Source organism: Neolamprologus multifasciatus, chromosome 17, assembly GCF_963576455.1.
Source record: "Neolamprologus multifasciatus chromosome 17, fNeoMul1.2, whole genome shotgun sequence".
Classification (NCBI taxonomy): domain Eukaryota; kingdom Metazoa; phylum Chordata; class Actinopteri; order Cichliformes; family Cichlidae; genus Neolamprologus; species Neolamprologus multifasciatus.
In genome coordinates, this window is record NC_140455.1 from 8,752,576 (window position 1) to 8,767,979 (window position 15,404).

Sequence of the window (15,404 nt, forward strand, 5' to 3'; positions counted from 1 at the left end):
GTTCCTTATACTGTAAGCAGCAGTTCTGACATGTGTTGTCCTAATCATTACCTTCTGCGTCTCATCCTTCTTCTCCTGTTTGAGGATGTCAGTGAGGTTTATGAGCTTCTCCATGGCCTCTACTTGCCTGCTGAGGTGTTTTAGGTACATGCCACAAGCACGGCAGTAAGCCTCTAACAGCAGCCCAAACCTCTGGCTCACTGTTTTATTGTGCATTTCTGACCTGCAAGAAAGCCACATCGAGAAAAATGAGAGAGAAGCAGAGAGGAAAGATTAGTTTTTAAGCCTTCTGGAGGGATACAGTGAAAGGAAGGTACATGTAACAAAAACAAACAGAATGCTGACTCACTTGAGATGCCAGAAGAAGAAATGTCCTATTCTCTGATTGGTCAGGGCCTTTTTGAGGAGAAAACGGGCCAGGGGATTGTCAAGATACTGCTCGTATTTTAAAACCTAGAAGAGAGGAAAGATTGAAAGAAAAGAATAAGAAGCAGTCCTTGATGCCTTCCCACCACGGGGTCTCTGTACACTGAACACCAAATACAACCCGAGGCATTACAGACCAGAAAGTCTTTAGCAAAGAAGAACAGGACGAACAAAAACACACAGGCTGAAAGGAGGAACTCCAGTAATGAGATTCCAAACATACTTGGTGTCTTCCTTTTTAACCCAGTTTTTCCATTTATCAGTTCTTAAAATTCAACAGATCCAACACTTGACTGGACCTACCTGTACAAGCTGGATCAAGTACTGGGACAATTTGTCATCAGTCAGGTATTTGTCAAGGCAACGTACAGCAAAGTGCCTGACCATGGGGTCTGGATAGTTACAGTCCAGCAACTCCATGGCCTGCTCAGGACGGATAGACGGCCACTCCTTCAACAGACAGTACATCTGGAAACAGGCAAACCAAGAATGATGAAGATGTGTTCATTAGTAACACACTTACTTAAATGAAAACTTTTTTTTTTTTAACAAGTTGGTGATTATGCAAAGAAATGCTTTGTACAAAGTAACTGACAATTTTCAAAAGCAGTTTCAATCTAACTGTGTACATAAACTAAACATCCTTGAATATTCTATGTCTGAGATGGAATAGACAATTATGTGGCAGGAAATTACCTGTGCTACTTCATCTCTGGAGTTCCACTTGACCGCGAGAAGGATCTTGGGAAGGATCTCTGGGATGTTCATGCAGTAGTGCCTGTTTAAAAAAAGGATTGACATTGTGCTTTGGACTGGAGTTTCATTCATAACTAGCTTTGTTTTACATTTAAGCCTCTTTTCCATTAGTACCTGCTCAGAAGGACTCACCATGGCTGCGACAACTCGCCTTGGATCAACTTGTTTTCCAATGCAATTGAGTACCGGCTAATGTGTGTGGTTGCCGTTATAGCAACATTAAAGAGAGTCCTGTGACGAATGCTACAACAAAGGTGGACATCGAGGCAAAAATATACCTACTGCTAGGTCTGTGGTTTTTTCTCAGACACGGGGACCACAGTGTTGTTTTTTTGTAGCCATTTCCCTCATTGCTGGGTTTCAAAAATGACTGTTTTGATTTTCATGAATGAGACACTCTCATGACTCATCGAGTGACACCACTGACCAGCTAATTGGTTGCACGCAGTGTGACGACAACACATTTTAGTACCTGGTACCAACTGACCTAATGGAAAATCCGTAAAAATTGTGGCAAACCATGGTGAGTCGATCCCAGTTGGGGCTTTAGAGTACTCTACATTTAAATGTAGCAATGGAAGCATTGGCCCTAAATAAAGTATGCAGTAACACAGCGTAGTGCCATATTTGCTGGTTGAGAGGGTACCTGTGTCTCCAGAGAAAGTCTTTCTCCTGCTCAGTGATTTCTGACAGAGGGTCTCTGTTACTCAGCTGTCTCAACTGCTCGGTGTCACTCTCTGTGAGGGCGTGATCTCTGGCCACTCGATTGCTCTAAAACATACCAGAAATAAAACACATTCAAACACTACATTTTTACATTAGACTCAACATGGTAGCAGCAATTAACAAGCAACAAAGCAACAAAAATGTATCATATTCACTGGGGCTCCATGTGTAAATGAACCATGATTGTGTTTTTATGCTTGTAAAACAAGAAAAAGTCTGAAAAGTAACAGAATATTTTAGAGGCACAGCTGCAAAATGACAGATTAGCTGTGAAATGTTTCTACTAAACACTGAGACAGAGTTGGAGTGCAGCTGGAACACAGCACAACCACATACAGTGTAAATTCATCTTGAGACTCAGACTTTTATACGACCCCAACAATGAACTGTAATCCTGAATTAAAGCTTTCCCTTCGTTCCTTCATCACATTCATAAGACAAGCATAAAATCTGTTGGAAACTGGCTTTGCCCTCCGTCCAGTCATTAACAAACATCCTTAATAAATACTGCAGACAACTCAATCTTTTTCCGGATGAGCGATATTAACGTCACATCACATAGCACAAGACGGGCGCTATTACACTTGACACGCATATCATAAATAAAACATGAGCTCACACTGTTCACATCCTCTCACATGGCACAGTAACTCCAATAACCTGTCACTTTAACACATCAGTCACGGTTTTCTCTCACATAGAAATCAAATAAGACACGGCATCATGTTCACCGTCATAATAAATAAAGACATTAACTTACACTGCGCCTTGCGAAGTACTGGAAATAACTGAATTAATTAAGTTTAATCTAGTCAGCAGTGATATTTTTTTTTCCATAAATGCCCAAAATAAACTGAAGGGGGGGGGAGTGGACTGTGGGTTTTTTGTTGCATGTTTCTGTGTGTGTTTGGAGTTCAGTGGGTTTACAGTTTAGTGGGGCTTCATTAGCACTTTGTGACTACAGCTGTTCACAGCACAGCTCGACATGACCAACCCCTCACACAGTGGAAAACCCTAACTGACGTCAAAATAATTTGTGCTAATTGCGTCTGTGCTGCCAATAATGTTAAATGCATGCAAATGTTTTGCTAGAGGCAGCACTATTTTGTGGAGACAAACTGCATTTTTGCACACCAACATAACATAGACATGAATAACGCCCAACTATATTTAGAGCTGACCTTGCACAACGCACATATCTGTGCTTGCACTGTGGCATGTAAGCGGACGTGAATAGTGTGAGGTGATGTGCTAAGTTATTCATGATGTGTGTATCAAATGTGAGGAATGCTCAACTCATACTATATGGTGTGAGGATCATGTGATCATAACAAAGGCTCTGTTCATACCTGGAATTAACAGGGGTCTTTGGAGAGCCAATCATAAACAGACACCTCCTGGAGTGTCAATTCAGACCCAGTATTAGAAAAAAAATGTCCACATCCATGTTATTGGATCTCATTTCAACATTTTACTTCTAACATTTAAAGGCACATGCTAAAGTCAGGCCCGATTACTGTATGAGGCAGCGGTGGTCTTTCCATGCCTGGTCTGTTGAGCAGGCTTCACTCCATTTTAACCTAAGGCACATTTGGATATACTGTGCTACCACACTGCAGTCATTTGTGGCCCAGCCAACCTCCAATAAAGCACACACCTTTGACCTTTTAAACAAATGACTCAATATCTCAATCTACATACAAGTATTATGTATAAGCCATATGAAAAGAAAGCAAATATTTGAACTCTGCCAAGTGCAAAATAAATGTTTTGCCAGTGTGTATCTGAAAGTGAATATTTTATTGCATTTAATATTAATGTAACTAAAGTATATGTCTGTTTTGCAAATTCACAACTGCCTGTAACAAGTACAATGGGGTTAATAGTTCTTATATTCTGCTTTACCGAGTTCACACCTGCAAGACTCATGCTGGTCACAGAGATAAGTTCGGAAGACATTTTCTTATATAAAGGCTGTGGGGACCCTATCTGCAACCAAGTGTGTTGGCTTAAAGTTAGCTAAACACACTTTTTACACTCTTATATTACCTGCCCTGAGAGGTTGTAGTTGAACCCTAGTTCCCTTGAGATGGTCCAGTTTGCGTGATCTTCCACTGCATTCATGTCTGGGTATTTGACAAGACTACTAAAGTGGTCAAACTCCAGCTCTAGACATGGTGTTTCCTGGAAAAATAAAGATTAAAAAAATACTTTTTATAAAACGAAATACATTCGTATTTCTCATTTTGTGGTTACAGCTGGTTATTTGTTTTGTTTGTTACATTTATTGAAAAGATGTTATACGCAAATACCTTATTTGGGTTCGACCCAGTGACTCCGATGGGGTTCAGGAGGTCTTCAAGACCATGGGGGACAGGCCAGAGATTCAGAGCCATCTTGTTGGCCACCAGCGTGTGTGTATAATCAAACAAGTTGACATTACCCCATGCTAGTGGACAATGCTCCTGGGAAACAAGACAAACACAAATACCATGTATGTTATTTCAAATCACAGAGATTCTTAACACGTGACAACTTTGACTAAAGTTTACCTCACATAAAACTAAATACAATTATGATACAGTAAGAGAACTTGGCCCACAAAGGGGTTCAGACAAGAGACAGGATACTAAGACACTTGGTCCAGTGAGCCTTAAAACTGGTAATTTATCATCCATGCTGCTGAAACTCTGTACGGGCTCGGCAGGCTCCTTGGCACCCAGACCAAAGGTTAGGTTTCATTCTTGGTTAGTGAGACAAAAGTGATGCTCTTTGGTGGATGCTGTTAAATTGCCTTCTTAACTATAATGAAATAATGGCCACAGTTGCTAACTCTGAAAGGTTAAGTATATGTAAGTGAATGTGGTTGATACTTATTTTCTTTGTTATTCAGTAACTATGTATTTAACCATGCCATTCCCATCAAAGCTGCCTTTTAAAGGCCTGACAAAGACTAGTAAAACGTTTCTGATAACATCTTGATCTTGACAGTGAATTTTCACTACAGGGCAGCATTTGAGCCAGATGACAGAGAGAGTGACAGATAGAGTTACAACATGCAAGCAGCCAGTCAAAATGCACCTATTTATAGTAAGCTGTGGAACAATGGGCTGCTGTAAAAGGAGTGTTTATCTTTAATTCAGGTGGGGCATGAAAAAGCCTCCACTAACCTGACCGCAACTTAACTTGGCACAACAAGAGATGGGACGGGTGTTACATTATCCACCATTGGGACACACTTCAAACACACTCATACACACATCTAGCTCTTCCCTCAATGTTTCCATCAGAAGGAGACGGAAAGATGAAAGAAAAATCAGCAAGTATGGTATATTGGCCACATCCACAAAAACAGACCCATGCCAGTTTTACACCACACGGTAAACACAGACGCCATGTGGTGTAAACAACATGTAGAAAGACTTTTAATGCCACTTTGCAAGTATCAAGAAGAGCTCATTCTGCAACACCACAAATGATTTTCTGATCAAAAATTTGAAAAAACAAATTTGGAATCCACCACTTCCTGTTATTATGTTACTCTGATGTGAGTGATGTGAGAATAACTAGCACTTTTCACCACATGCCTACACCTATTATATGAATGGAAAAATCCCTCCAGCCGATTGTGTTTCTGTTGATGTTTTTTGCCACCACAGTGCCTACGGCTGATTAGTAATTAAACAGAGCCAAAAATGATACCACAGCGTCCATTTACTGTGGACACATATACTCAGACAAACTGACACACAGGGCACAGCAGGTTCATTCATGATGCACAAGCACACACACACACACGTTGGGTATTTATATCTTGTGGGGACATCTAATTGAGATAATGCTTTCTCTAGCCACTTACTCTAAACATATTGTTACCCTGACAGTAAAACCAAATTTTGAGTCTCAAAAATGCCTTTAAACTTGTGGGATTTTGGTCCACAAACACACACACACACACACACAACCAATACATTTACAAAGGTGCCTATTGACATTTACCATTTTAAAAATGAATACACATATCCTTTATTTGGGGCTTGCAAGTGATTCACTGTCTATTTTAAATCATTTGTAATCATCAAAAATACCTTAAACTACCCAGGATATTAAAGTTTCACTAAAAATGGAATTTTACAATTTTACCAATACCAACTAAAAGGCAGAGCTTTGGAGCTCTTTCCTACCTCCTTGGCTCCCTTTCTGCCCTTGACAGAGCAGATAGAAAGGCAGAGTCTGGCAGCACGGGGGATGTCTGGGATGTACATATCATACGTAAGCCACTCATTCCACCTGTATAGCAAGAATGAAAGCAATTAGAAAAGTCCAGATATATATGAACAATAAAATCTCAGGTGCATCTTAAGCTATATTCCAAAAAGGTTCTTAAAAAAAAATCTCTAAGATCTAACAAACTATTTCCAGGTTCTATCTCAGAGAAAAATGAATGCTCACACACATTACAATGACACACCTCTCACTGAGGTCACAGTATAGTTTAAGCAACAAAATTTAATTACACAAACAAATGTCAGATGTCTTTGTTTTAACACACAAAGGCTCCAATATACATTCATCTAAATAATTTTATTTACTTTGAGAGCGAGTGAGGACCAACACAGCATTCACAGTAATATAATCTGGCAGTTTAATGTTACTATCCTGAGCTAAACTGTTAACTTACCCTCCTGCCTCCAACTGCTTAATGTAAATGAGTAGTGTAGACTGTCTACAGGGAAACTTCAGTAAAACACAAAAGCGAATTAAAGCAGAATTCATTTTCTTTGTCTGGCACAAAAATTGACTGTCACCATTGACTGCTGAGGTTTTCCATCTAAGGTTCAATATAGTGAACTGAGAGGCTGGACAATTACCTGGGATTAGAGCAGGGTACCCTCTGTGTATTTACATTGTCACACATCTGTTCACCTCCATGGTAAATGCCTGTCCTCACATATATCTATAAATAGAGAGGGAAAGCAAAATACATCAAAGAGGAAAGTTAAAGAAGAAAAATAATCTGGCAGTTTAAATAGATTCACAAATGGGACTCCACAAATCCACATGAGAGCTGCTTTCCCCCTTATTGAGAATCACTGTTCACACCAGATCTCAGCAATGACCACTAACAGGATGTAAGTAATGGTAAGATGTTGCAAACTGTCATATGAAACTACTCACAAGCAATTCTTAGTTTCAGTTCATGTACTTATGTAACAATTGCTAAGTCAACTGCAAAAATGTAACTTCTGTTCTTTGGTGGCTTGACTGGTAACAAAAAGGTCAGCCCTCACACTTGAGCTGGCCCCACCTTGTCTATGTCCCGTATATTGACGTTAACATAGGTGGCACACAGGATTCGTATTCGTAGAGTCCCGTTGATGGTCCACAGAGACTTGGCAGCTGCCTCCCCATTCATATACGATGTTGCCGTGGAGATGCGTCGGGAATATGATGGCATGACAAAGTTATCTGTAGGCAATTGGGTGTACAGGCTGTCCTTAGCCATTAGCATCAGGTTAGGCATCCTGCCCAGCATGATGCAACTACGGATATACTAGAGGGAGAGACAGAGACGGGGAATGACGCAGAGAAGGACAGTTAGTAGAAAGTCTACACAGAGCTACTGAGCAGATAGAGTTTCACAGTGTCAAGGTGTGATGCTATGATGTCAACTGGTCATTTTCCAGGAACTGCAAAGGAAAAAAAAAATGGCACGTTTCTGGATTTTTCACCTTTTCTCTGAAGGTATGTTTCTGAAACATGAGAGTGTTCTCGCAAAATGACATAAAATAGAATTCTTACAAGTAATGGACACATTTTACATATCTATAATACTTAGAATAAAAAGATCTTTAATGGATTTACTGATAAATATTGACCCAAAGGACTGCGTGACCTTTTTTTCTTTAATTAAAATTACTTTTATTCCTTTAAGGCAGCAGGGCTGATTCAGTGTTAGGTTTTCAGTATGGGTCCGTCAATCACTGTATTCTATTGTGGTTTAGTTACGATGCAAGTAGATCAATACTCACTTGTACCATGTTTGTAAATGATTAAACTTTTGATAAAAACTCCTCTAGGTTTACAAGAAACTGTCGAACGATCACAGTCCACACAGTGTTATCGCTGCAGGATAAAGTTGCCAGCATCCCTATAGGGGCAAATTTCACTGACTGAAAGCCCAGGTTGCACCTCTGGGTGTGTGTGGCTGCAATCAGCCAGGATTTTTCCCCCATAGAAGTTTGCTGAATGAGGATTTGGGTAGGAAAAAAAAAGAAAAAAAAGAAGTGCAGTCTTTGCATCAGAAACTGCTCAATAAACTGTATTTTTTGGACATAGCTATGAGAGACACAGCAAACACTGAATTAAGATAAAAAAATATTGGACATATCGGAAAGTCCAGGTGTTCATGATTATGTAATTGCATGGCTGTTTGTGTGCACAGCTGGGATCCTCAGTGTTGTGTCAAATTTATCTGTGCAGTATGCCTCTTTACCTTGTACTGGCTGATGGGGTACTTTTCCAGCAGGTACTCGTCACAGCCGCAGACTTTGAGGATGTATTTACCCTGATATTCCTGAACACACATCTTTAGCTGCTCTGGGGACAGCAGCATGCTTCGTGTCTTCTTACGAATGGCCTCTGCAATCACCTGCAGAGCACCATACATGCAGATATTAAGGTGGTGAGTATTATTTATTACTGGACTGTTGTATAGCTGGTATTCACACTGCTCAGGTATCCTACCTGTTCAGGCACACAGTCGTGGTTGATCTTCAGTGTGTACTTTTGCTTGTCATTATTTGGAGAAACAATCACCCATATTACAACAATAATTTGACCTAACAAAAAAGAAACACAAAAATAGATCAAAACACTTTTTCATTGCACTGACAAAAAAACAAAATTAACTATCGTAAGAAAATTAAAATGCCCACTAGGTTCCTGTTTTTTTGATTTCACATGTAAAAGTTTTCTTTATATATAATGTTCGTAAAAAACAAAAAAACAAAAAACACACACACACACATATGAGCCCTGCATTTTCAAAATGTTTTTCCCTAGAGAAAATAAAAGAAAGAAATATGGATCATTGACAAAAGTTCTTGCCTACCTTTGTCCAGTTTGCTATAGATGTGTTTGGGAAGTTCCTGTGTTGACTCTACATTAGGTGGGTAAACGTACAGCGCTCTGCTGTGGGGCCCACTGGCATCTCTCAGCTCCACAGAGTCTTTACAAACATTCAGGATGTTTCTCCTGAAGTCCTGAACCTCAGAGTCCTTCACAAGGTCAAACTCACACACAGGCATACCAATCGCGAAACCTAACAGAACAGAAACAAGAAATGGCTTAAAAGTTTTAGCAAAAGTCATCAGACAATCTTTTTAACTTGCCTCCTAACAAAATTCTGAGTAATTCACAGATTGTTGCATCTTCACACTCTTTTTGGTTTATCAACAATCAGTAATAAACGGGGAAAAAATACTCACTTAAAATTGACTGTTTTGCTACACTTAGATTTCTTTTAACTTAACAGACACATATAAAGATATTCTATGATATGATATATTATAATATAATATAATAGACTTGTTGGAGCACAAACACTACTTAACAAATAAAATGAAACTCTCACCAATCTCTCTGTTGAGGATCTTTTCCTCTCTGTTGCCAACTGGTTCAATGACCTTGAGGAAAGGCTGAAAGAGTCGGAGGTCGCACAGCCTCCGGGTTTCATCATAGAACTCCTCCCGCTCTGCTTCCTGTAGGAACGGAAAAAACAAGAGGTTGCGTTCTATATTCCATTTTCGTTTATTGTTTTTCAGGAAAGCTAACAATGAACTGTTGTGGTAGCCAGCAGTCTCTCTATAGGTATAAAATGGATGGTTCAGAAAAGCACAAATGTGTTTAAAGGTCTTGAATAAAGATGAACGTTTATTTTTTTTTGTAAAACCATCCAATTAAAACAAAGTGGGTTACCCCTGTAATTTTCACAAAACTGGAACACAGATTTAGAGAGTTTAGATATTCAACTGAGTGAGAGTTCTCACCTGTGTAACGCTGACGAAGATGTAGGATGTCTCTTCCTGTAAGAGGTGATGGAGAGGATATTTTCGGGCCTCCTTAAACAGCTCATGTTTGATGGTGATGAGCGTGGCCTCACGGAGACACTCCAGGGTCAGAATCATCCCATTGGGCAGCAGGCAGTCCACCAGAATCCTGCAGAAGAGCCCATCATCATTACAAAATGTTCATGTTCAGCATTACGCTTTCTTTGGGAATTGGATGTGGCATTTACAAAACAAATACATACAATTAATTTTTTTATTTCCAATAAAGGAAATTAAAGAGCTAATAAAGTCCTTCTGTGCACACCAGTGATAGCAACTTCATTTCTTTTCACAGAACAATCCAGCATGTCATACCTGGGGGGCATCAGGTGGATGCCCCATAGCTCCCCTGAGGATGGCCTGGGAGGCATCTTTCTCTCTGTCTCCCAGCTCAGTTACACAGATAAGCTGCCGAGCGCAACCTGAAAAAGAGCAACACTCATTAGTGCAAATAACAGGAAATTCTGTTAAGCTCAAGTTGCAATGGTGACACCAATCAAAACAACTAGAGTGCTTCAATACACTTTATATGATGCATTTGTTCATGAAATATATCAAGTCAAAAACATGACCGACTGGCAAATCTTGTTCGAATGCGTATGAGCAACATACACAAGGTAACCCATGGCACGTTCATTGTGACTTTAAAGACTCCATTAAGCACCTTGATGCATGAAATTTGATGAGTTATGGCCCAACAGGAGCTACATCTGCTTGAATGGTTGCCAGCACTACTTGCTCAATCTGCTTTACTTCAAAGTCACTGTGGTTTAGGCTCAGCTGTGCTCAGTGAGTTAAAGAAAACAAACATGTTCGATCAACCACATTAAAGCAGGGCTGAAGCTAGTTCTGTGAGCGCAGCACACACAGCATGTGCAAAAACTGGAAGAGTTTGTCAGTCGAGAGTATATTACCAGCATAGCTGTTTGTTTGTTTTTTTAAAAAGAGATTTACCTTACAGATAACATTACTATAGACAAATGCTTACTAGTTGATCACAAAGACCCATAAAGCATATTATCAAAAATTTATTTCTATATAGCCTTTACCCAAAGCGAGAGTAATCTAAAATATTAAATTATTCAGCTTTAAACATCTGTTGTTATACATGAAGCTAATTTGGAGTAACATTCCTGTCACATTGGTTTTCCACCCTGCCCTCACAAGAAAATACATTTTACTCAATTACTGTCTGTTTGGTTTAGCAATGTCATGGAGACAACCTTTGTTTGGATTCAGTCACATTTCCTGATCACTGTTCTAGTCTTGCACTCTCCTATATTTAGAGCATCACCTTGTAAAATTTCCAGTCCATTTGTTAGCAAGTCAAACTTCTGCCTGGGTTACCATTTGCTATCCTGAAACCATTAGTAGATATGTTTTGAAGTGGAGTTATATGAGATACCCCTATAGTCAGTATATTAAGACTACAACGGGTACATAATAGACAGAACTACAAGCACAGACACCAAGTAATGTACTACTATGGAAAGGATCAGCAACAATAACCTTACCAGTCCTTTGTGATATCTGTTACAATATAACAGCTTCTTCAAAGCCATCAGACTTCATTGACAAAAAGTCATTTATATTGTATTTAAAAGGTATATAACCTTCTTAATGAGTTCGTTTTTTTAAGTTCTTGTTTGACTATCCTGTTCTAACAAAGTTATTCAGATTTGAATTAACCCTCTAAAACATGAAGAACCATGAGAAACTGCTGTGTGAGAGCATCTGTGAAAACATTCCAAATTCAGAGCACACTTGAAATGTTTTAGGCAAAAGTCAACCATATCCTTTTGGGAATCCAGGAGGGTTGAGTGTCTATTTGATTCTCTAAGGCAGAGATCAAATCCAGCCAAAGACTTTCTCCACAACCCTAAAAATAACAATGTGAAAGTCTTCTATCCCACTTTCACAAATTATCAAATTGTAGCACCCTGTGACAAGATGCCTACACCCTGCATTTCAACACATCCACATCAATACTTACTATAAGATCGGAAATCTGATGACCGCATAGTAACTGCACCCAAGCCACTCAGACACACATTCACCATGGTCAGCTTAAGGTTTGAATGGTCAATCTGTGCTTAAAACTCTTCGTTTTCTTCAGTCAATGGCTAAGGAAAGCTCATTCATATATATATATATATATATATATATATATATATATATATATATATATATATATATATATATATATATATATATATATATATATATATATATATATATATATATATATATATATATATATATATATATATATATATCCAGTACATTTTCATCTCCTTTCTTCGTTTCTCTATTACTGCACAACACTGCCCCTTGCCACTGCTCTCCACTTCACTTAAATGTAAACGTATTTCTTTATAAACAGAGAAACACAGCAGCATGTAGATAGTATGCAAATTGCAGGCAGCAGCGTAAGCCTGTGGATTTGGAATGAATCTGATTCACCAACACAGACAGAGTTGTAAGAACAAAGCTGGCGGTGCACACGTGTCATGAATCTGATGGTGATTTTGCATGCACCTAATTTTTTGTGCAGGGTAAGAACATTTCCATGCACATATTAGTGAATGAGACCCATTGTGAACTGTAGACAAGTACTACTTACGTCAGCCAACACAAATACTACATCAGGCATAGACAGACTCACTCTGAGCCAGGAAAGAAAGTAGAAGAAGAGAGGGAAAAAAACCAATCTACATGGGAAAAAAATTATATTTTATGAAAATTTTTTAGTAAAACGTTAAGTTAGTTAGTGTTTTGAAAAGGTAGTAAGAGTAACTTTTTTCACTGAGAAAAAAAATAATATATTGGTCAAGCAGGTAGCAGCTGTTACTGCTCATTTTATTCTAAAAGAACAGTTAGATAAGGAATGTGATGGCACTAAACACTAATAGAGCCTGTGATAGCTACAAAGAGCATCAGACTGGAGTTATCAGGCAATACTTTGATCTAATTTTACAATACCAATGTTGCCATTACATCCCTCTGACCTACACAATAGGCGCCTGGGCCTGCAGCATTTCTCTTGGGATCTTGGGAGCATATCACATGGTGTGAGTGCATCTGGCAAGATGCCTTTTGGTGCCCAACTTTGGAAATGTACTGAGGGTCTGACTTGTTGGGAGGACACCACAGAAAATATCCATAATATGCAGGTAGAGTTTAATTGTGGAGGTCTTTATCACCACATTCACCCCCTACCCCTTGTCTTTTTCAATGTCTGATACCAATTGGAAATTTGGAGAGCTAAATGACAGGTTAATGTTTTTGCAAACCAGCACTGCTGTAAAAAAAACAAAACAAAACACATAAGTCACACAATAACATAAAAAATAAAAATCCAAATTCTATGAATAAATTAAATTCAAACAGCAGGGTCTTGTAAGATAAAGAATCCTACAATAATACATTGACAATTGGCAATGGTTGGAATGAAAAACTCCCTTGTAACAGGAAGAAACCTCCAGAAGAACCAGGCTAGGAAAGGGGTAGCCATCTACCATGACTGGTGAGTGGAGGAAGACAAGATAATTTTGATATCAATTTAAAATAGAGCCATGCATGTCCCAAATGCAGTATAATAAATAAATTCCAGTGTGATTAAATTACTAAGAACAAATTAAGACTAACTTAAAAACTGAAAACATACAAGTAAATTTATAACAACACTATACTGATGAAGCAAGCCGGAGTTCCACAGGCAGGCAATTTGACACTTGAGAAGCCCTAACTGCAAACACCCAGTCGCCTTTTGCCCTAGTTTATTCAAGGGACAAAATGATCAAAGTTATAAAATAAGAGGAGCAAGAGTAGAAACAGGGGAAACCCCCTGAATGGAGTAATGCTACAGCTGCTCTAAGTTCTCTGCCCAACCTAAGGTTTGTGACAGAGAGAAAAAAATGTCTGGTAGTTTACAAGAAAGGAAAACGGCAAACTCTGTTTACAAAAAACTGCACCACGAATATGTACAAAAACAAGCTAAAATAGAAAACCCTCAGTAAGAACAACCCAGCCATTGAGCAGTTCTGCGATCTGTAACCCTGATCAGGATGCAGCTAAGCACTTCAGGACAAAAGAGGAAGCTTCTTCACAACACAGGATGTGGGGCAAGGGGAAACATTGGCCTAGACACAAGCTTGCTTTGAATACTGTCACAACTATACAATAGATGTGTGGGCTAGCCACAGCAGGCTGGCAAGATCAAACATATGCTCGGTCTTTACAACAATCAGCTCAATAGCCCTGTGGTTAACACTAGGTTTGGCCAGTTGCACCACACTGCAAAACAAAGGAAGCTATTGGTAAACAGTGATTGACATCTAGTTTCCTCAGTCTACAGAGTGAGCTTTACCGATTCAACTATCAGTTACCGGAGACATGACTATATTACATATAAAGCGTCTTTGCTGAACAGTGAACAGAAGACTGAGACACCGGGAGATGAATGTGAAACATACCTTAGAAAAACGCCCTCCTATTTGGACGATGGGGCAGTTCCACCCTTCATGTTTCAATCCATCTTCACGTTGGCACTGAAATGTTTGAGGAGAAAATCATAACACAAACAACAACACACAGCCTGCATCAGCAGCAATTCGAGTGATTCACACTGCCTAGCAGCAGGTTAGCTAACACTGTGTTTGGGAATGACAGCTCAGAGATGACAACTACTTTACAACGTTTCACGCTATAGATAAAACAATAACACAGTCTCGACAACAGCGTTTATAACCATTCTGCCTCTGAGGAACTACAAACATTATCATTCGACTAATGTACGCCAGACTGGAAATTGTTAACGTTAGCCCCCTTCTTCTAACGTTAGCTAATAGCTAATAGTGAACCGTGTTGGGGAAAAATATATTCCCAATATAAAGAACGGGTCGTGTGTCTAATGAGGGGTGCAGATATAGCTAATTTAATGGAAGAACCTACCCATATGGCTTGGCGTCAACACGGCGACGTGTTCGTGCGCTAAAAGGCTTCCCCCGGCTAATGCCAGTTAGCCAGCTTTCCTGCTAGCCAACCCCTCCGGTTCCCAACGGTGGCTCCCGGCGCCGGTCAAAGCAGGCTGTTATCCGTCTGTCAGCTTCTGCGCCAGCTATCCGTGACAGCAGCTCCGCACTGACAATCAGCTCGCTTTTGTTTTGAATTATAAGCCACACCGTAAGTGAAGACAGACCTGCCTGTCCGGTCAGGGGGACTCCACCTGAGGATGTTATGACCAGCTAAACTGCTGGTCGACTGGACAAGTTGTCTTGCTGCTGCGACAATGCAGCCACGCTGTCTGTCTAGGGCCCTCCTCCCTTCCGATGAAACACACACAAACACGCACCGAGAGTGAAACTGCGTGGGATTTATCGGTGT

At 39.6% G+C, this 15,404-nt stretch overlaps 1 protein-coding gene across 1 annotated transcript in view; it reads right to left on the minus strand.

Moving 5' to 3' along the window:
- The window catches only part of LOC146498912 (phosphatidylinositol 4,5-bisphosphate 3-kinase catalytic subunit alpha isoform-like), a 23,299-nt gene extending 7,934 nt beyond the window's left edge, over positions 1 to 15,365 (minus strand). Inside the window, exons 1-18 of the mRNA XM_085137545.1 lie at positions 14,973 to 15,365; positions 14,495 to 14,569; positions 10,335 to 10,441; positions 9,960 to 10,128; positions 9,545 to 9,671; positions 9,023 to 9,232; positions 8,656 to 8,750; positions 8,405 to 8,560; positions 7,217 to 7,462; positions 6,780 to 6,865; positions 6,093 to 6,198; positions 4,221 to 4,373; positions 3,958 to 4,092; positions 1,829 to 1,953; positions 1,123 to 1,204; positions 730 to 894; positions 350 to 453; positions 52 to 223 (exon numbers count right to left, since the gene is read on the minus strand). Coding sequence (XP_084993671.1) covers positions 52 to 223; positions 350 to 453; positions 730 to 894; positions 1,123 to 1,204; positions 1,829 to 1,953; positions 3,958 to 4,092; positions 4,221 to 4,373; positions 6,093 to 6,198; positions 6,780 to 6,865; positions 7,217 to 7,462; positions 8,405 to 8,560; positions 8,656 to 8,750; positions 9,023 to 9,232; positions 9,545 to 9,671; positions 9,960 to 10,128; positions 10,335 to 10,390 — 2,187 coding nt within the window. The 5' untranslated portion in view covers positions 10,391 to 10,441; positions 14,495 to 14,569; positions 14,973 to 15,365. The remainder of the gene's footprint in view (positions 1 to 51; positions 224 to 349; positions 454 to 729; positions 895 to 1,122; positions 1,205 to 1,828; positions 1,954 to 3,957; positions 4,093 to 4,220; positions 4,374 to 6,092; positions 6,199 to 6,779; positions 6,866 to 7,216; positions 7,463 to 8,404; positions 8,561 to 8,655; positions 8,751 to 9,022; positions 9,233 to 9,544; positions 9,672 to 9,959; positions 10,129 to 10,334; positions 10,442 to 14,494; positions 14,570 to 14,972) is intronic.
- Positions 15,366 to 15,404: the final 39 nt, after the last annotated feature.